We start from the raw sequence: 21,724 nt of genomic DNA on the forward strand, positions 1-21,724 counted from the left end.
AACTCCTCCTCCATGCTTCACGATGTGAACCATGCATGTAGAGACCATCCGTTCACCTTTTTTGCGTCGCACAAAGACAAACCAAAGGGTGGAACCAAAGATCTCAAATTGGGACTCATCAGACCAAAGCACAGTTTTCCACTGGTCCAGTCCTTGTGTTTCTTGTCCCAGGCAAATCTCTTCTGCTTGTTGCTTTTCCTTAGTTGTGGTTTCTTAGCAGCTATTTGACCATAAAGGCCTGATTTGTCTCATCTGAACAGTTGATGTAGAGATGTGTCTGCTACTGGAACTCTGTCTGCCATTTATCTGGACTCTAATCTGAGGTGCTGTTCACTTGTGATTTCTGACGCTGGTGACTCGGCTGAATTTATCCTCAGCAGCAGAGGAGAGGTGAGTGGAGGAGTAGAGGGGAGTCTGTTACAATGTAACCACATCATTCGGTTTCACAAAGTGGCAAACATTATTCATTACATATTTAGTGGCGATTGGAATAAAATCTTGTGGATATAGCTTTTGGTGATAACGGTCTATAAAATCGATCCACCAGATGTCAGTAGATTGCAGTCAATTGAATTCTGTTTTCTTCCTCCTAATTCAGGTGTATAATCCTAACTATGGTGTCTACTGTAGAGCAAACATATTTTAGTCTTAAAACTAAAACTAGTTTTAGTTTTGAAATATTCATTTTATTTTATTATTTTTTGTTTTTATCCTAATTCTTTCCTCTTCGTTGTCTTCGTAAACCACATTGAATTGCTTTTGTATGAAAGGTGTTATATAAATAACTAAATGACATTCCCTGACTTTGAATTTAGTCAACTACGAGAGATCAAAAACATTAGTAAACAGATTACTAGGCCATGTATCAAACGAAGGTATAATCATTATTATTATTCCACCTTTGCTGTTGATGATGTGACCAGTCAAAATGTCTGTGGTACAAAGTACTCGGTGCAGCTGTTGATCTGAACATGCAAACCACACAACAAACTATTAACAGGAAGTGTTGCCGTGCTGCCAAACATGCACACCTACTCTGTAACGTGTGCGCTGTGGTCTGAGAGTTATTTGCTACAGTCAGAGGCACCTGCAGCAGCTTAAGAAGCACATAGCTAATGAGCCAGTGAGGAAGCTGGTGTACCTGGAGAGAACCCATGCAAACTTCACACAAGGCCCCGGCCAGATGGTGGAATTGAACCCAGGGCCTTTTGCCGTGAGGCAACAATGCTAATGACTGTTTGAAAAAGCAAAGATTTCATCTTCATGTTCTTGAAAACTCAAAACAGCTTTTTCACCACAAAAGCTGTGCAAGGAAAAGCAGAGAAAACACAGCAAACACAGTATGCTACCAGATTAATTTTGATGGTGTTATACATTGAAGACCAAAAATAAGGTGCGTACTGTAGAGCAAATTACAAAACAAATATAAAATGGAACTTTTAATCAGAAATGTAGAATAGAAAAACATTTCAGATAAAAGTTAAAAGAAGAGAATATCAGCTGCCAGTCAAAAACAATATATTTTACTGCTGCGAGGTATTAGGAGTTTATTAAAACAAAAAATCAAAAATACAACTCAAGCAAAAACACCACAATCTATGCACAGCTGAACAAAATTTGAATTGGTACAACAATCCCATGTGTATAGAGATACATGAGTTATATGTTTATCTGTTGCTCTCGTTGACATTAAACTGCACAGCGTTTATAAGTAAATTACCTAGAGGCAAATTAATATCCAGTGATATCCATTAATATCCATATACCAGTGCACATGAAAAAGAAAATACACCCTCTTTAAGTTATTCGTTTTTACAGATCAGGAAATAATGAAAAAAAATCACCTTAATCTTACTAGATTTCTTGTAGAACTTCAGATAAGCAAACACACATCACACAATATTACATAGCTACCTTATATTGTTACCAAAAACTTGAAAAACAAACGTTGACTTCAGAAAATGTGTGTGAAAAACAAAGTAGACCCTTGCTGTTTTCATGGCATTTAAGAGGGTAAGTAGCACCCAGGAGCTGCTAATCAGATCCACTTAATTAATTGATCATCAAAGTATAAAACAGTAACTACGAAAACTAAGTAATACAATATCTTGCAAAGTTTTTTTGTTTTTGTTTTTTTAAAGCTCTTTGAAACAGCCGCAGTTGACACACAGTGTTGTACATCATACATGAATGAAATAGTGAGAAAATAAAGCTAAAAAAGTAAAAAGCAACACAAGGAATACTGTAATGATCTACTGTGGAATAAGGAAAATATTTTACTGCTACTCATATTCATCATTATTATCATATTATCAACTCTCTATCTGATTTCACTCTACTGGGCCTCTATTGGTTTGTCTTGTGCCACATTTTCGAATTCGGGACACTACTTTCTGGTCTCCCTAAAAACAAACTAGCCCCCTACTACACTCCAGAACTTAGGTACACAGGTTGTGACCAAGGCCAGAAGAGAGTATGAACAACACCAGCTTTTAAGTATCTCCATTGTCAGCCTCAGAACAGATTCTTTATCTAGTTTTTAGGTTTTTGAAGTTGTCCCTAAAGTCAGATGTAAAAAACCCACAGTGCGAAAGCTTTCTGTTACTATGCTGCACATCTGTGGAACAGCCTTCCTGAAGACCTGAGGACAGCCAATCATGTCAATGCTTTCACAGCCACAACCCACTGATAGCGCTTTCTTAGTCCAGTTTCTAATGTTTTATCTGTTGGGCTCAGTAGTGACTTATTGACTAATTATTGTTGAAGGTGGGTCTGCAAACTACTGAATCATTTTGATTACACTTTTGCAAAATGCATAATAAAACAGTGAGATCAATGATTGTTTTCTACAGTCATTGGGTGTAATATGTCATGTTGTTTTATACTTAGACTTAAATCATGTGAGAGCCTGGTAAAGACCAGGTGATGTTCTGATATTTCACGCTGTGTAAAGCTACATCATGAATGCACCAAAGAAATGTTCAGAAACATCATATTGCAAAATGTTTAAATTCGTCCTTATCCTCACAAAAATTCCATCACCTTTATGCAAATGAAAAAGTCCACCCAGAAAGCTGTTGTTTAAGTTCCTTGAGTTCACCCGTAACTCTTTCTGTGACTGCATGAGGGTATAATGATTTCCATGTAGGTGAGGAGATATCATAACAAAGTGGTGAAAAAAATCACTAAAGCAAACCTTGGAATACACATAGTAAAATCCCTCCTCCTGAACTTCAAGCCTACCATCTTTGTAGGCCATGCCGCTGAGAACAGTCAGATCATTTATATGCCAAAGCATCACCTCGTTTTCTTGAACCGACCCGCCTGCAGGGATAAAAGACAAGATGGATGTAGCAATTTAAAGTTGTGTATTTTCAGTCAGACACGGCAAACAATTAAACCAATTTATGTAAAGTTCAGCTCCTGTTTTGGGCCAGTTATGATCTGTTTTGTGAAACTGCTAGTTTCAATGAATTGTTCAAAAGGAAATAGGGACTGCAGAGTTGATCTGACAGAAGGGACAGAAGACACCCGCACATTTGCTTCTAAACTATACCCAGCATTTTATTAATCAGATTTTTTTGTACGCCGTCATAAAAATTTGAATTTCCTGTAGTCACCTCGCCTTGTTCTTCATCCGTCTTGTGCCACCCCATTTAAAAAAGATCTAAATGCCCCTGATAGCACACAGTTGATAATGCAGGACTTTAGTTTTGTGATAATATTCACCAAATCATTATTATTAGTGTTATTATTATTTATTTGGTAAATATTTAAATTAATGTGGCTTCTTCACATAATGTGCCAACAAATGAATAAAATTAAAAATATTCTTCTTAGCTTCTTTTTTCTCTGAAATCAAATCTTGGTGTGTTTATTGCAGTTTCAAAACAAACTCACCGTTTATACTCAGCATATAACTCTGCTGCCTTACATCTGATATATAAATACAGCACGCAAGACAAAGTATTTATCACTGACAATGGGAAATGAAGGCTTTTCTATACAGTTTGACCGTTAATTAGAGAAACAAATGCAAAAATCGTGCAAATCAGAAAATCATGACGACGGTTATTTTATTTATGGATGGTATACACTTGTGTTATTTACAAAAAAAAAAAAAAGTTATCCAACCTGTCAGATGTGCAAAACCACGGATTCTACCATCTTGTTCTGCAATGGAAACAAAAATCTAAATGCTGTTTTTGTTTGTTTGTTTATTTGTTTATTTTAAGTTATCCTGTCAGATGTGCAAAACCACGGATGGGTTCATCTTGTTCTGCAATGAAATCAAAAATCTAAAATGCGGGGAGGGGTATGTTTTGTTTTTTAGATATGCTCACAAAAGATATTCTTAGTCTCGAGATTTTAGTTCATGGTTGAATTAAGGTTAAATGTAATAAGAGACTTGTGTACCTGATCTGTTGTTCAGTCTTGAGACAGCCTGCAATGGAAGTTACAAATTAGTTTGAAAGAAATTGTCAATGCGTCATATTTGATGATAGAGTACAACGTTTACTTGTACAGAGAAGAATTTTTAAAAAATAAAATAAATTTTTTTAAAAGTACAGGAAAATTGAGTAAAATATAAACAAATGACTGTTAAAACGAGACAAGCTCACAACAAATGTGCCCAAAGTAATAGAAGCTTTTGCAATTAGATATGTGCTACAGTAGTATCTATCTTATCAGCTGATATATCACAACAATTGCTTAATTGTTACAGTTAATCAATTCATTTTTATACCTCTAAAGTCACAATAAGAGAGGATAAAAAGCAGGCAATAAATATTTAGATTTAAAGACTAGAGTACACTGAGCTGATACTCACCAATTCACGGTGGTAAAGCAGGTTAATAAAAAGAGCCTGTGCAGCAATGCCATACAGCACTACAGTCAGGAGGACAAACAGCAGCGTTTGTGCCAATTTGTCATCTTTTTGTTGCTCATCTGGATTCTGGGGCACTGCAGCAACAAGTCTGTCCAGTTCCACACCAGTGTCCGCCATTCCTGCAGAGAAAATATCTTCAAATAATAGACAAAAAGTTTCTTTTTGACTCAAGGAAGCCACTCAAACGCAAGGAAGTACTGTGGTTTAAAGTAGCGATGACTCGCCATCCTGAGGGGCACTACCAGTAACAGAAATGCATGCACACACTGCAAAACACATTTCCTCTTAAACACAGTCACACTTCAACCATACGCTCTGGTTTCACAGTCATGTGTCGTATAATCAGTAAACCTTTTTTTGAAGTTCACATTGACTTCAGAACCACTGATCACTCAGAATATTTCGATTCTGTGAAAACATATCTTACAGTATTACTCATCTTCCACAATATCAAAAGGATCCACGAATATGCATTTTTCAAGATGTAACAATAACACTGTCACAATAATTTTACTTTTTGGTGATATCGCTGAGTTTTGCTACCTTTTTGTTCTGATTGGTACTCTGGTTATTTTCTGTACGCTAGTCTCTTTTTATCTCTAAGGTAAGGATTAGCATTAAAAATGAAAAAAAAATAGTTTTCTTGTATCTTATTTTGTTTTGTGCTTCCCATCTTCTCTCCTGTTTCTCTGATTGATGTCGCCTGCACTTTATTTGCCTACTTTCCACTGTTTGTCACGAGTAATCAGTCACCTATACATAGTCCTCTCCATATGCTGTGTCCTACAATACATCTCTGACAGGTGTTAGAGAGCCTGCCAGGCAGAAATCCCTGAAGGCAAATTTCTCCCAGTTGCTGAGATATGATCTAACGTTCTGCTTCTCCACCGTTTTTGGTTGACTGTAACAGACAAAAGAACTGTAAATGCAGATAAGAGGCTTTGTAGGCAAAGGTAGCATAAGTGCCACAATAGAGGTGCAACAGAAACATTAATTGGAATCAAACCAGGCATCAGTTATATGTCACAGTTTCACTTTGTGAGCAGTGTGTTTGAGATTCACTATCGGAGCAAAGAGGAATTCTAACTATCGGGGATACTGCCACTTCTACCTGCTGCTGATTTCATATAACGAGCAGGACTTTTAAAGAAGCCACAGCTGGAAGAACAGTAAGTTTCAAGATACATCTTCAGTCTCTAATTACCCCAGCTGCATTTTTTTTCACTCAGAGGCAAAATGTCCTCTCAGTCAGAAATGAATCTCTCTTGTTCGATCTGCTATGACATCTTCAGAGACCCCATCATGCTGTCATGCAGCCACAGCTTTTGTAAAGACTGCCTGCAAATGTGGTGGAAGGAGAAACCAGTACGTAAATGCAGAATTTGCATTTGTCAGATGACCCACCCTGTAACTTGGTGTTAAAGAACCTGTGTGAAGCTTTCTTACTGGAGAGAAATCAAAAAGCTTCTTTGGAGTCAGAGGCTCACTGCAGTCTGCACTCTGAGAAACTCAAACTCTTCTGTCTGGACCATCAGCTGCTAGTGTGTCTTGTTTGTAGGGATTCAAAAATACACAACAAACACAAATTCAGAACCATCGAAGAAGCTGCGGAGGATCACAGAAAAGTGCTTCAGGTGTTACTACAGCCCTTAAAAGAGAAACTGAAGCACTTTAAAATAGTTAAAGGAGACTTTGATCAAACCAGAGAACACATTAAAGTCCAGGCCCTTCACACAGAGAGGAAGATCAAGGAGAAGTTTGCAAAAATGCACCAGTTTCTACAAGAAGAAGAAAAAGCAAGAATCACTGCTCTGAGGGCAGAAGAGGAGCAGAAGAGTCAGATGATCAAGGAGAAGATGGAGGCTCTGAGCAGCAAAATAGCAGCTCTTTTAGATGCTATCAGAGCCACAGAGGAGAACCTGAGAGCTGAAGATGTCTCATTTCTGCAAAACATCAAGCCTGCAGTGAACAGAGTCCAGCAGCGCACCCTGCTGGAGGAACCACATGTGGTCTCAGGAGCTCTGATAGATGTGGCCAAACACCTGGGCAACCTAACCTTCAACATCTGGAAGAACATGAAGGAGATGGTCTCCTGCACTCCAGTGATTCTGGATCCAAACACAGCTCATCAACAACTCATCCTCTCAGAAGATCTGACCAGTGTGAGTCTCGGTGAGAGACAGCAGCTTCCCAACAATCCAGAGAGGTTCGACCACCATCCAATTGTTCTGGGCTCCGAGGGCTTCGACTCAGGGACTCACAGCTGGCATGTTGAGGTTAGAAAGGATGGGATCAGGTGCCTCGGTGTGCTAATAGAGTCTGTTAAGAGAAAAGAACAATTACAGACTGGATTCTGGGAAATATGTCTCCAGGATGGACAATACACAGCAGCTGCTCCACCACTTCCTGATAAACTTCTCTCAGTGAAGAAGCTCCAGAGGGTCAAAGTTCAGCTGGACTGTGACAGAGGGAAACTCTCATTCTTCGATCTTGACACCAGCACACACATACACACCTTCAAACTCAGTTTCACTGAGAAGCTGTTTCCTTACATTGGCACGCACAATAAAGTACCAATGAAGATTTTACCTGTGACTGTGAGAGTGGAACAGCACACGCCCTCTTTATCTACAGGTTTTTGGTTTAGCTAGCTCTTATTTCCACTCAGAAATCTCTGAGTTTTGATGAGTTTTATTTAAGAATTTAAACATTTCAATAGCTTATTAGGGTTTTTCTTTTAATGTTAAAAGACACTGAAAGCCTTTTAGATTTTATTACTTGTATATTTTCTTTCTTGTTTTAATATGTTTGTCTGTGTCATGTGTCTATAAAGCCTTTTAGGCGAGATAATGGGCTCTACATATAAACTAACTTGGCTTAACTGGTAATAGTCAGTCTTACAAGCTTTAATAATTGTATCTGTGAAAATGTAGTTTTACATTTCTGTGTGTCATCAATATTTTTTCGTTTTTGGACCAATAACAGGGACTTTTTGAGTGTGGTACACACCCTGATCCATCCAAACGTCAAGTGTGCAAGAGTTGGTTTTTTTACTAAACATAATAATAAAAAGCTATGACTTTTTTAGTGCAATTTAATGTTTAAATTGGTATTATTTAGATACAAATATACTTTAGATGCAAAAACAAAATGTAATTGTGTATACATTTCAATTTCTATGGTAGTCTAGTGAAGTAATCTAACGAAGCTCAAAAGTGTCTGTAAAACCAACAGATTTGGATTTAAATGTAAAACATTCTTTCAGATGTTATGTACATCAGGTAAAAATGATAAACAACCTTTGACTCTATAAAGTTTTTATATCTCTAAATTAAAATTAGAACATTCACAAAGGCTTGTGACGTTTTAAGAAAAACATGTTCATGCCCTTTACATTTCATGGGTAAAGCAGAGAGACCAGGAAGGCGAATCTAACTGTGGTGATAATTTTTATCACTGACATGAGATTTACTGTGACCTTCACCTGTTAAACATCGAATAATACGAGATCAGACGTGTTGCAGTGGTCAGTAGATTATATTTTTCCTTTCAGAAATTAAAAACATTTTTTTACAAAGACCAACTTCCTTCACTCAAACTCTTTTGCACATTAAGCTCTTAATAGTGCTCACCACAAACAGCAGAATCACTGCTTTACATCGATACACCAGCGCTGAGTGTGGACTAACACAGGACTAACCTGTTGACCAGTTTCAGTAACCTCCCACAGGAGAGCATTTATTTAAAGGCGACCTGTTGCATTTATATTGTTAATTTCCTGCTCTATGCTTTTTGACTCCACTCCAGTATCACAGAATGATTCAAAGTTTAAAAACAATCCTTATTTTTCTTATTCCAGTCCCTTATGCAGCCCCTCGGTTCAAACTTTAAACCCCTCATCTGCTGACTGGCTGGCACTTGGAAGCCTACAGAGGGGTTTACCCAGTGCTTGTGAACTGTCCCCATTTAGTATGTAAAGAAACACAAAAACACCCTGGACCTTCAACGTCTATTTTGTTCACATATAATATGAAAATCTGACCCAGTAACATTAAAAAAAAAAAAAAAAAAATAGAAAAGCAGAACAGATACCCTTAAAAGATTTTCAGGCGTGTAATTATTTCAAGTTAAAACGCTTTGTTTTTACAAACTGTCTCAGGGGAGAGATGTCTGTCTTATCAGCAGTTAAGGAGAAACTGCTATGTGAAAACACCAACAACTTTTCCAGTCTTAGCACAGGGCTGATTAACAGTTCTTTACTGAAGGTTTCTCATTTCCAAGGATTCTTTCTGGCTCAGAAATTTGAATGTGAGTGTTTAATTATGACCCTGAAATAAGTCAAAGAAAAGTTTCAGTAGTTCTAATGACAGAGGGGATTTACACTGGGCTCGGTTTACTTTTACTTTACATTTGTTTGTAAAAGCTCAAAATCATCTGATTTTTATGCTAGTAGCAGTAAATGACACATGGCTAAAATGTTAGCGTTAGATTTGTTTGAAAGTTGTCTCTTTAATTATATACACAGATTATTGTACAAATTAAATACTGAACACAGAATGAGTGTCAACATTAGTGATACTGAAAATGTTATGATTTACTGATGCAATGTCAAATTCATGAAGTTTATAAAGTTTACTGATGGTCGGATACATTTTGTTTAGTTTTGGGCAGTCTGGTCATGAGATTATATGATGATCTTTTGGAGTCACGCCCCTACTTTTAGTTGGAAAGAAATCCGTCAGTCATTGGTGGACTTCAGTGATGTCAGTGGTTCCAACTTAAGGTCCAGTAATTTCATGGTGCCATGCGCTTTCCATCTTTTTGGCCTCAGTACTATTATTTTTGGTGACAATGCAAGAAACTGGTCCTAAATTAGGCTGCGTCTTCTCCTCGAGGCTGAAAGCTAATTTACAATCTAAGCATTTTTACTCTGAAAACCCTGACAGGAAGCAATGACTTATACTCCTGTTCCTTTGAAGTTTTTTTTTAATATATTGAAAACTTCTCCTTCTGCTTTTCCCACCTTTAAGAGGATTATTGCCAGCGGTGCACATAAGTGGTCCGGAGGTGTGCATTCACTGTCAAAATAAAAGACGCACACCAGATAAGAAGTTGCAAAGGGCGTTTTGCGTACATAAGATTTTCTGGAGGAGGACAGACAATTGTTTAGAACTCTTAAAGATGTCGAAGAAGCAAGCTCTTTTAAGCAATTACTTTGGTGTTCCTCCACCTCCAAAGAAATGTCAGGGTTCCGAACAGCAAAAGAAGCGCATATTCTCGGAAAAGTGGTTGCAGGCTTCAAACAAATGATGAACGCACAGAGATGTGGCTTTTATATGTACGCAAACACGTGTTGCAACTTCTTATCTGGTGCGCGTCTTTTATTTTGTCAGCGAATGCGCACCTGTGGACCACTTATGTGCACCCCTGATTATTGCATCTGATGGCCATTGCCTAATTTGTGACAAAACCAAAACACGTTTCTGCTTACTTCATGTGGAGTAGGAACTGTTAGACAGCGCTGTATATTTATTTATAATGTACAATTAATCTTAAAGACTAAAGTTGTCCACATTATAAAGTTGTCAGCTCACCCACTACAGTATTGGAGCACATATTGATGATCATTAACTCGTCTGACATTGAAACAAAACGTTTCAAAGAACAGAGACATAACAATTTCCCATGATTAAAGCTGCAGTCATTGGTATTTCTGTATAAAAACAAATCAAATTATTGAGTGTTATTTGATGTCAATTACATTCAGGTAGATGCAAACATGACTTCCAACTCAAAACATTCACATTTCCATGAAGTTGCTTACAGCTTGCTCTGCTGCCCTCAATAATAAACTGCTATGGCTTTAAAGGACCAATGTGTAGGAATTAGCGACATCTAGTGGTGAAGTTGTAGATTGCAAGATACTGAATCGCCCTTTGTTTCCAACAAGAGCAGAAATAAACACATTTGCAGGTTGGTAACAACTGTACGGACAGTGATTTTTATATATTTAAATATAATTCAACCATTAAGATTTTGCCAAGGCTTAAAATTGGGGTGTGGCGTGGATTAAACAGTGTGCTGACACTGGTCTCATCTCTTTCCTAGTCTTCACCTCTGCTGGACCCAGCTCACAACTTCACACTTTTGTGTAAGTAAATATTCTACTTCCAAATAAACAAAACAAAAACAAAAACGTGGCAGCCTCCACAAGCAAACAGTGGTGGTATTGTCCATCTTTGATATACAGTCTATTGTTTACAACAATGTAGGAGCACCTTCAGTTCCATTTACTTACAGCCAGTGCTGTTTGTCCTTTTTGGTCTTCAGTAGAAACACTAGTTATAAATCCTGGATTACATTTATGTTAATGGAGCATCAGAAATCCTACACACTGGACCTTTAACTGTGACCAATACTGCATTATGTTTCACAATAAGTCAGATCAGAATCTGAGCATCAGTCATGACATCAACCTGTAGCTGTGGTTTGATTGTTCTTTTCAGGAAGTGTAAATGCATAGTAAATCTAACCAGCAGTGTTCATATATTCACACACCCACTTCCCCCTTCCGTCTCAGTATACTGATCTTTACTCCACCAAGAAGCCCCCTCTCTCGACTTCTCATATTTGCCAACATGAGAGTTTGACCTGTCAGTACTTTAAGAAACCTTCCATGACACACGTCACCTTTTCTGACAAATGCAGCCAAGCAGGGCTAAAACAAGTCCAAATTAATTTATAAAAAGAAAGACAAAGAAGCCTTTTGTTCTTCCTCCTCTTGCTTCCATTCAACTGCCTGAATGTCCCTCCCTCTTCTCTGGCACAGTTTGGGTCTTCCTCATAGTCTTCATATAAAAGGCGCTGGGATTTTTCCTCCACCTGACGCTACATGATGATTCGCGGCTCCGGGACTGACTCGTTGATGGATTTGTGAGGCAGGACGTTGGCACCGTTCAGGTAAAGCTCATCATTGACGATCACGTCCTCCCCCAGCACCGTCACATTCTCCATACGCACCTGAGGATGCACATTAAGACACAAGTCATCTACCATCGCACGTGACAAGTCTTTGTGCATGTGCTGTACGAGATGAAACAGAGGATTTAAGTAGACAGAAAGAGTACGGCTGCCACAGCTTTCAGTACTCCTTCTGTTCTCCTACTGCTTCTCTGGCGTTAGCTATTATAAGTTATGTGAAAAGTATAGATATAATAGTGAACTGTGAAGTTGGCCAAAAGTCCCATTTGGTTATTACTTTAAGACAAAAAAAAAAAAAAAAAAAAAAAAAAAAAAACAAACAAACACAAACAAACAAAGCAAACAAAGCAAACAAAACAAACAAAAAAAAAAACAGACAAGTTTGAGCAATTCCAATAAATTATATCCATGAGCACGTAAGCAGATACAAGGTCTAAAAAGAAAAAAAGAAAACTAGGCTAAGTTATAGAGTACAAATATCACCACAAGTGAGATCTGCTGTTAAACAGACAGAGACACAATTAGCTGCGTCTCACAATAAATGAATGAACCAAGAACGTCCACACATCTTTCCCACTCACCCACTGGCCGACTGACGAGCTCCACCCCACGATGCAGCTCTCCAGCCACGAGTGCGATCGAACCCTCGACCCTTTCAGCACCGTGCACCTCTTTATCCTCACGCCGTCCTCCACGACAACGCCGGCGCCGATGGTAACATTCGGGCCGATGGTGCAGTTCTCCCCGATCTGTGCCGTGGGATCCTTCAGAGAAGAAGAAAAGGGAATGATCATTATCATGAAGTACAAGCCCTTATTTTGATGTCACATCAACAAAGTGCACTCACCACCAAGACGTTGCCGAGGAAACCGGGGCCTGTGCGTAATCTCTCAGGTGCGTGTTGTCGTACTGACTGGAGGTACATACACATCCCTGTCAGGAAGTCTTTAGGCTGGCCGATGTCCATCCAGAAACCTGCAGACAGACGGACAGAGGGTGGAAGGTGAAAGCCTGAAAACAACCAGGCAGCTCCTAGTGATCTTTAACAGGTGACTCACTGAATAATGAGGTCACAGTAAGAGGCAGACATTAATCTGCTGACTGCAAACTCTGCCATAAATGTTACATAACTGCCAGCAGAGTTTTCAGCATTTGTTCTAATAGCTGCACAAATCATTCATCTACCTCAACCAAATATCCAGCCAAGTGTTGTGAGGGGGCAGGATCAAGAGAGAAGAGGCGGAGAACACCGGGGCAAACAGGCACCCTCACATCTAATCCTACGGCCACCAAAATCACCAGTTATAACCTAACAAGTATGACCGCAGTCTATGAATTTCAGGAGCAAACAAACACACAGAAATCAACCAGAAGGTTCGAACCCAGCGTCTAACAGTGCTAACCACTGCAACATGGTGTCACCCCCTTACCGTTGGTTAGGCTGTGGGGGCAAAAGTGGAAACCAGGACAAGCAGAGATACAGATTTAAACTAAAAACTGAAAATGCAGTTCAGTGGGTTAAAAAAGCCACATTTTCACTGGAAAGACTGATGGATTTTCTACAGATCTCTGTTAAAAACAAAAAAAACAAAAAAGAGGGAGAAAAATCACCATCAATTCATAATTCAATAAATACCAATCCTGAAAAAAGATTAATCCAAACACCTGAATAAAAACACAGGAAAGCACGACTGGTACGAACAACATTAATCAGGGTTTTTACGAGCACCAGCATCATAAAAAAACATCAGGGTTTCTGGTTTCTGATTAACATACAGATTTAACCTGAATTTATTTATTTATTCAAGCATAAACTAGCCAGAGATCAGTTATTAAAATGTAATGAATTTATTTAGCCTTTTAGGCCGACATAGGTTTGTCCATATTTATTACAAAGACAAAACAGAATTTAGGTCACTTGTACAAATTCCTACTCCTCTAAGAAAATTTAAAGAACAAATCAAGCCCATCTTTTTTTATTTATCCTGTGATTCTTAAGTTTTGTAAATGCTTCGCCGCTAATCTCGAGGACCTTCTGTTACTACTTAAACATGATGAATCACATCATCTTCTAAAGGGAAATCCACTACTGACTGGGACCAGTAAGCCTGCCTGGACTACAGGTCAGGATGGGGTGGAGGTTTCACTACGTGGTTCCACTGTTTCAGCAAAGCCAAAGGATGTCAGAGAGGAATGAGGATGTAGAGAAGCACCAACTAGTGATTCCTCCTGCTGGTGAGCTCTTATGTTTTTTGTTGGAGTTTTTCTTTTTAAACATCTGTATCAGAACTCTAGAGAACCTTTAGGTCTGAGCATAAAGGTTAGTGGTGCTTTTCTGCAAACGTTTCCTCTCCAGACCTGCACGAAAAGCCCAAACACTTACGTCTGGTGGAGCTGTGAGCTGCAGAGACCAGATCAAGCACACAGGTCAGCTTCAAACCATACATTTCCATCCTACTGATTCTACTGCTGTGTTAAGAAAAAGGTGAGGTCACCACTGTATACTTTTATGAACTGACTTGCATCATTTTGATTAATACGATCTTCTCCACGGGCCCCTATTTTGGGCAAAAGCTGAATGTTCAGATCTCACATGCAGCTTTACAGTCCTGTGCTGTAGTAGAAGCTACTTTCGGCTACTTCCCTGCCACCAGTGGTCGCCACAGTGGGCAGCTCTACATGTCTGATTTGGCAGATTTTCTTTAAACGCAGAATGCCCTTTCTGACACAACCCCAAAGAGGATTTGTGTCTCCAGCTGGAATCAAACCAGTGACTTTTTGACCACTACGCCACTGGAGGAGAAGAGTCCTGTGCTGTAGTACTGCAGTCTTAATATTAGTATTAGTTACCTTGCAGCTCCATGGCATACAGCTGTCCCTCCCCTGCCATGACAGGAAATATTTCTTTTTCAATGGATGTTGGTCTCAGCTGCAAAAAGAATGCATAAAAAAAGTCATGAACATGATCCAAAAAATACACAAAACTATAGTGTCTTCAGACTCAGTGTTTCCCACAGATTCCCACATAATCAGGTGTCTCTCCAGTGAGTCTCATCCTGCTGGTAGATTGACAGACACACAAACCTGTTGTAGGCTCGGGTTAGAGTGACCCAGGGTCTCGCAGGAGATATTCAGAGCAGGAGGACTGCAATCACTAGCTACAGTCCAAGATAGTGAAGTCTGAGTACATCTGAATCTAGGATGAGCTCTGATCAAGAAGCTGAATGATATCAGTGACTGCCACAATGATAGGCTGAACAGTGACCCAGATGCATTCTTCGCTCTGATCCAAACTAAGGCTGAAAGTTTGGATTGAAGACTGAAAGCTGAAAGGGAGCTCCCTTTCAGCTTTCAGTCTTCAATAATACCAGATACTAACAGGCTGGCCCACCAAGGTAAAGTCCATCTGTGGGAAACACCGAGTCTGTTACTAAATAACACACTAACATCGACACTATGAGTGAGTGCGAGAGCCTCCTCACCTGGATCCTGCTGAGCATGCTGGGATTGAAGATGTACATGCCGGCATTAATTTTGTTGGAGACAAAGACCTGTGGTTTCTCCACAAAGCGATGGATCCTCCCGCTGTCCGCCTCATACACCACCACACCGTACTTAGAGGGCTCTTCCACCCGTGTTACCTTCATGCATGCACGCACACACACACACACACACACACACACACACACACACATACACACACACACACACACACAGTAGTAAGCTTCCCTTAAACCACCTAAAACTAATAAAAACCTGTCAATATGCAGATACTTGGACAGTCTCTCTCACCACAATGGTTCCCTCCTTGCCGTGGTTGCGGTGGAACTGCAGCAGATCTTTGAACGGAAAATCACAGATGACGTCTGAGTTGAGAACGAAGAACGGCTCACTGTCATCATTCAGCAAGTCTCGAGCCAACGCCAGGGGACCCGCTGTGCACAAACATACAGTTTTATATGGTTCACAATAATTTACTATGGTTTTTAAAAGACGAGTTAATCGATGTTGAATTACTGGATACTTGCAGAGAGCCATTTACGCTTATCTGGATCTGTCTGTAGTAAAGACAAGCTCACCTGTTCCCAGAGGCTCCTTCTCATGAGACAGAGAGATACGAATCCCGAGCTGAGAAGAAAACAAAAAACAGACAGGTTCAACTTTAATGTTTGGGCTCAGTTAGGAATCACACATGAATCCAAATGAATGTCTCCTGAATCTATTTCCTAACATGTGACCAGAGATACAGAAATCCAACAAGTCCAACAACCGAGTCTTTGAGGTCCTGTTCAAGCACAACACGGAAGTCACGCTGATTAAAGATTGTAAAGTACACGACACACACGGTGACTGTGCTCACGAGTGTTGTGTTTTATTGACAATTCTGCATTCAAGGGAAACAGTCCGTTCCAGTCCAACTCTCTCTGTCTTGAGAAATCGTGAACCTAAAACCTGTTACCGACTTTCTGAATATCCTGGATACACTAGAACAAGAAAAATAAGCAGAGATGCCGAAAGTTTCTTGAAAAGGGAACCAAACATACTCAACAGTGACTGTTGTGCACATTTACACCTGAGTAAATGATATCCTGATTAATAAATCCATCATATAGCCTCCATGCAGGAGAAACCTGGTGGTTTTTGCTGTAACAGTGCAGGTTGTCATACGTACTCTCTGCTCCTGCACTCTCATCTCTCTTTCCAGCAGCTCTGACATGTAGCTCACTGCCAGAACCACATGGTCCACCCCAGCCTGAAAACATACAGAGACAGTGACTCATGACTACAACACAAAATAACCTCTCAGTAGCATCATTAAATCCTCATTGATATCCATGCCTTACTTTCACCAGTGCCTCCACCTGGTGCAGCAGGATGGGTTTGTTGCAGAACTCCACGAGGGGTTTTGGGACGCTCAGGGTGAGCGGTCGCAGTCGGGTCCCGTACCCCCCCACCAGGATCAAAGCCTTCATGATTCTGCCGTTACCAACAGTTACCTAAGTTCATCAATAACCAGATGCTGATGCCCTGAAAAGACCAGATTCACATTCATCATTAAAATCAGACATTTTCTAAAGGAAAGACAGAAAAAAAAAATCAGTCATGCTTGTTTCTGTGTTGGATTTAAAATTAAAAGTGACTTTCAAATACAGTCACTTTTTTACTTTGAAGAAAATTATTCTCTCTCTCTCTGACCTCTAAATGTGAACTTCTTTGCCCTCCTAAAGTATAAAAATATAACATTTATGTACACATGAGAGTGGAGACGTTGTGATCGGGGACAGAAATACAAATAAGCAAATCAGAGACTATTTCCTGATCCACTGTGTTGTTTACTTTGGTTTGTCGCATTTTTATTGAGCCATTTTACTACACAATTCTATTCAGGGTGGAAAGGTGAATAGTATGAAAAGAAGAAAATGGATGATTAAATTCCACTTTGTTTTATTTATATTCTTACTTACTAAACTTCTGCACTGTTATTTTAACGTGTTTAACTTAGGTCAGAGTCTTCCTGATTCAAAATGGACCTTCTTAGAGTAACTATATATGTAAACATGTCTGGTCCACTTACAGTTAAAGCAAAGAATCTGTGTTACAGACGTCTGTGCATTTTCCTGATATCTACTGGCCTTGAATAAAAGTAAATGGCTTTTTACAGTTGTACACTTGAGTTAATAATACAATAAAAATCACAGTGATGGTGATTTTGTTACTGCATTTACTCTTTTGGATGCAGTAATTCAGGCATTTGCTACCTTTTTGGCTGCATTAAATTCAACTTAATTATTAGCCAATGACATGGAGGCGATAAAGATCAAGATGCTCAGACTTCCATTGGGAGAGCTCAGGCAGAAGTGGTTTGGAGACAAAGTTAGAAATACAAGAGGCGGGATAGTGGATAAACTGGACAAAGGGTGTTAAATATCGAGCTTTCAGGCAGATGGATAAGAGCACAAAGAACATTTAAAGCTGTAGTGATGACATGTCGATGGCTGGTGTGACAGCAGATCGCTGTGGTAAACGCTGTGGCGTCGGGAAGAAAAAGAAGAGGAAGAACAAGAAGAGGTCATGGTGTCGCCTCAGATCAACAGATTTCATTCATTCATTCTATCAGGCGGTCTGGAACACGTGATAGGGTGATATTTACGTCCCTGAAAAGTGTCGAAAAACAAACCAAAGAACCAACCAACACAAACAGGCGATAAAACGAGGATACACATGGGAATAAACACAGATTAAAACAGGTAGAACTAACGGGTACTACTAAAACAACCTGTTAAGGATATTGCGTTTTATACAGATTACATCAGCACTTATCGTAAATGAATTAACTTTTAAGGGAAACAGTGAGATAAAATGTGACAATGATCATGTTTTGGTTTGTAGTGAACTTACAGTGCCTCTAAATAGCTAACGTCAGCTGACAGAACTGACTTTATTTATCTACAATGAACGCAAATCGACAAGGAGCTGGTTAGTGCTCAGGTTTTAAAGTCTGCGAACAGCGTGAGAGTAAATGAAAACGAAGAAAACTCACCTGGGTTTTTTCGTTAATAGTCTACAGCCGGTCTGAATCACTGACACTCTGGAAATGACACGTAAGATCATCAAAACGCCGAATCCTTGTTTGGCTTCCGGTGCATGAGACAGCCAATCAATTCGTTCGACGTGACATAGCTTATCCGGTGAAGCGTTTCAGAATAAGAGTCATTTTAAAATCGGGCTTATTGCAGCATTTCTATCCACAGACTAATAATAGGACAAGGTTTCTTGGTCTTAAAGTTAAATGAGAATAGTGGAATACAAATAAATAAATAAAGTGAAAATCGATAAATCCCGTGCATACAGACTTTTTGAAAACTTGTATGCAACTAATGGGCTAGTTCAAGAAAATTTGGTTAAACCCAGTTTAATTTTACTGGACAAAAAACAAGAATATATATATATATATATATATATATATATATATATATATATATATATATATATATATATATATATATATATTAATTAAACAAATGTAACAAGTATGGAAGCCCATACTTCCATACTTCCGCCACAAAAAAAAGAAGGGGATCCTTAACTCACTATGTTTCTCGAAATTTCGACTTGTGTTTCTCGAAATTTTGAGTTATGGATACTTGTTTTTGTTTTGTTTTTTTAGTAGCGGAAACTGGCTTCCATAGAAAAGTATAACAAATATGGCAATATTGCCAAATACTTTTTCCAACTTCAGATAATACCACGACAGGATGTCATAAAAGACAGATAATGAAAATAAATTAAAAATAAGCAACTAAAGAAATAAATAAAATTAACAAAAATTTAAATTAAAAGTCATATAATAAAATTATAACCTTGGGGTTTTCTAAAAGCTTTAGTTCATTAACCATATGATGCAGATCCACTGTTTGTTTTTTGTCCATAAACTTTACAGATGACAGGAAGAGGCACAGTTCTTTGTGAAAGGTGAAAAAGGACGGCTTTATATTCAGAAATCGACATTTATGAATGAAGAATTTATCCATAATAATTATCACATACAGTGGGTACGGAAAGTATTCAGTAATAATTTTTACACTCTTTGTTATAAAGCAACCATTTTCTAAAATTATTTAAGTTCATTTTTTTCCTCAATAATGTACACACAGCACTCCACATTGACAGAAAAAACACAGAATTGTTGACATTTTTGCAGATTTATTAAAAAAGAAAAACTGAAATATCACATGGTCCTAAGTATTCAGACCCTTCGCTCAGTATTTAGTAGAAGTGCTTAGAGTCATTGTCTTGTTGGAAGGTAAACCTTCACCCAGTCTGAGGACCCGAGTACTTGGGAGAAGGTTTTCGTTCAGGATATCCCTGTACTTGGCCACATTCATCTTTCCCTTGATTGCAACCAGTCGTCCTGTCCTTGCAGCTGAAAAACACCCCCACAGCATGATGCTGCCACCACCATACTTCACTGTTGGGACTGTATTGGACAGGTCATGAGCAGTGGTTTTATCACACCTAATCCCCGCGTACAGACAGAGGCTGAAGCTCTCCAAACCTGTCGTGAGGACAAAAAAACTGTGGAGCAACGAGGCCGTGGAGGAGCTTCGCACGTGTTTGGAGTCCACAGACTGGGACACAATGAAGGCTGCTTCTAACAGCTTGGACGAGTTTACGGACACTGTCACCTCCTATATCCACTTCTGTGAGGACAGGATTGTGCCATCACGCACCAGGGTGAGTTATAACAATGACAAACCCTGGTTTACTCCTAAACTCAAAAAGCTGTGGCTGGAAAAGAGAAAGGCGTTCAGAAGCGGAAACAGGGACTGCTACAGAGAGGCCAAGTACAGGTTCACTAAAGAAGTGGACATTGCTAAACATCAGCACTCTGAGAAGATGCAGCAGCAGATCTCAGAGAATGACTCGGCCTGTGTGGAAAGGTTTTAGGAATATCACAAACTACAAGCCTAAAACCCCCCACTCCACTGATGACTTGCTCTTGGCCAACACCCTTAACGACTTCTACTGCCGTTTTGACGAGCCATCAGGCAGCCTTCACACCTCCAACGGCCCCAACAATAGAAGCACTTTAGACACTAATTCCCCCCCCTCTCCCCCCTCCATAGAGCCATCACCACCTTCAAACGTTTCACCTACAACACCCCCCTCCTCACCCCACACAAAAGAGGATTTCACACCACCTCCTCCCACCACAACTCTTCATATTCATGAGGCAGATGTGAGGAAGCAGTTTATGAGTCTGAATGCTCGAAAAGCTCCCGGCCCAGACAGTGTGTCTCCTGCCACCCTCAGACACTGTGCAAACGAGCTGGCCCCAGTGTTTTCTGGCATTTTCAACTCCTCACTGCAGGCATGTCATGTGCCTGCCTGCTTCAAGTCCTCTACCATAATCCCTGTCCCCAAGAAACCTAGGATCACTGGACTAAATGACTACAGACCCATGGCTCTGACATCTGTGGTCATGAAGTCTTTTGAGCTCCTGGTTCTCTCCCATCTCAAGACCCTCACGGCCCCCCTCCTGGACCCCCTGCAGTTTGCATACAGAGCCAACAGGTCTGTAGACGACGCCATCAACATGGCCCTACACTTCATCCTGCAGCATCTGGACTCCCCAGGAACCTACGCCAGGATCCTGTTTGTGGACTTCAGCTCTGCCTTCAACACCATCCTTCCAGACCATCTCCGAGGCAAGCTTTCCCAGATGAATGTGCCTGATCCCATCTGCCGGTGGATCACTGACTTCCTGTCGGACAGGAAGCAGCATGTGAGGCTGGGAAAGAATGTCTCGGACTCCCGGACCATCAGCACCGGCTCCCCTCAGGGCTGTGTTCTTTCTCCCCTGCTCTTCTCCCTGTACACCAACTGCTGCACCTCCACCCACCAGTCTGTCAAGCTAATCAAGTTTGCAGATGACACCACCGTTATTGGGCTCATCTCGGACGGGGATGAGTCTGCCTACAGGAGGGAGGTTGAACGTCTGGTGTCCTGGTGCAGCCACAACAACCTGGTGCTGAATGCCCAGAAGACAGTGGAGATTATTGTGGACTTCAGGAAGCACACAGCCCCACTCCCCCCCATCATCCTGACTGACACCCCCATCACCTCTGTGGACTCATTCCGCTTCCTGGGTACCACCATCACTCAGGACCTGAAGTGGGAGCCCACCATCACCTCCGTCATCAAGAAAGCCCAGCAGAGGATGTACTTCCTGAGGCAGCTGAAGAAATTCAACCTGCCAACACGGACGATGATGCAATTCTACACCGCAATCATCGAGTCCATCCTCACCTCCTCCATCACCGTGTGGTACGCTGGAGCCACCATCAGGGA

General features: G+C 40.1%; 2 protein-coding genes and 1 pseudogene across 3 annotated transcripts; 1 reads left to right on the top strand and 2 right to left on the bottom strand.

Moving 5' to 3' along the window:
- Nucleotides 1–1,340: 1,340 nt before the first annotated feature.
- LOC147330946 (tumor necrosis factor ligand superfamily member 14-like) lies at nucleotides 1,341–5,008 on the bottom strand. The gene is made up of 3 exons (XM_086294254.1): nucleotides 4,832–5,008; nucleotides 4,417–4,444; nucleotides 1,341–3,324 (listed from the first exon to the last, which is right to left on the bottom strand). The coding sequence occupies exons 1-3, from the start codon at nucleotides 5,006–5,008 to the stop codon at nucleotides 2,954–2,956; spliced, it is 576 nt and encodes a 191-aa protein (XP_086150380.1). The 3' UTR covers nucleotides 1,341–2,953.
- Nucleotides 5,009–6,127: 1,119 nt separating this feature from the next.
- Nucleotides 6,128–7,542, top strand: LOC147330947 (zinc-binding protein A33-like; annotated as a pseudogene).
- A 561-nt stretch (nucleotides 7,543–8,103) lies between these two features.
- On the bottom strand, nucleotides 8,104–18,536 carry gmppb (GDP-mannose pyrophosphorylase B). 2 transcript variants are annotated; one of them, XM_086292928.1, is made up of 11 exons: nucleotides 18,414–18,536; nucleotides 16,717–16,900; nucleotides 16,545–16,625; nucleotides 15,952–16,000; nucleotides 15,665–15,807; nucleotides 15,355–15,513; nucleotides 14,723–14,801; nucleotides 14,256–14,273; nucleotides 12,720–12,847; nucleotides 12,454–12,636; nucleotides 8,104–11,911 (listed from the first exon to the last, which is right to left on the bottom strand). In XM_086292928.1, exons 2-11 carry the CDS (start codon nucleotides 16,843–16,845, stop codon nucleotides 11,780–11,782), a joined length of 1,101 nt encoding a protein of 366 aa, XP_086149054.1. In that variant the 5' UTR covers nucleotides 16,846–16,900; nucleotides 18,414–18,536; the 3' UTR covers nucleotides 8,104–11,779. The 2 variants fall into 2 exon arrangements, with proteins under 2 accessions (XP_086149054.1, XP_086149056.1); XM_086292930.1 differs by lacking the exon at nucleotides 14,256–14,273.
- Between the last annotated feature and the right edge of the window lie 3,188 nt (nucleotides 18,537–21,724).

Source organism: Aulonocara sp. 'chitande type north' Nkhata Bay, linkage group LG5 (genome assembly GCF_057382095.1).
Source record: "Aulonocara sp. 'chitande type north' Nkhata Bay isolate Kocher_YH1m ecotype deep benthic linkage group LG5, A_spYH_male_GT1.1, whole genome shotgun sequence".
Classification (NCBI taxonomy): domain Eukaryota; kingdom Metazoa; phylum Chordata; class Actinopteri; order Cichliformes; family Cichlidae; genus Aulonocara; species Aulonocara sp. 'chitande type north' Nkhata Bay.

Excerpts from the sequence above, each read along its gene's own strand:
- LOC147330946 (XM_086294254.1), bottom strand. The coding sequence starts at position 5,008 with ATGGCGGACACTGGTGTGGAACTGGACAGACTTGTTGCTGCAGTGCCC. Across the intron at positions 4,445-4,831 it reads TGCTTTACCACCGTGAATTG|GCTGTCTCAAGACTGAACAA; the intron begins GTGAGTATCAGC and ends CTTCCATTGCAG. Across the intron at positions 3,325-4,416 it reads AAGACTGAACAACAGATCAG|GCGGGTCGGTTCAAGAAAAC; the intron begins GTACACAAGTCT and ends TTATCCCTGCAG.
- gmppb (XM_086292928.1), bottom strand. The coding sequence starts at position 16,845 with ATGAAGGCTTTGATCCTGGTGGGGGGGTACGGGACCCGACTGCGACCG. Across the intron at positions 16,001-16,544 it reads TGAGAGTGCAGGAGCAGAGA|CTCGGGATTCGTATCTCTCT; the intron begins GTACGTATGACA and ends TTTTCTTCTCAG. Across the intron at positions 14,802-15,354 it reads GCATGCTCAGCAGGATCCAG|CTGAGACCAACATCCATTGA; the intron begins GTGAGGAGGCTC and ends TTCTTTTTGCAG.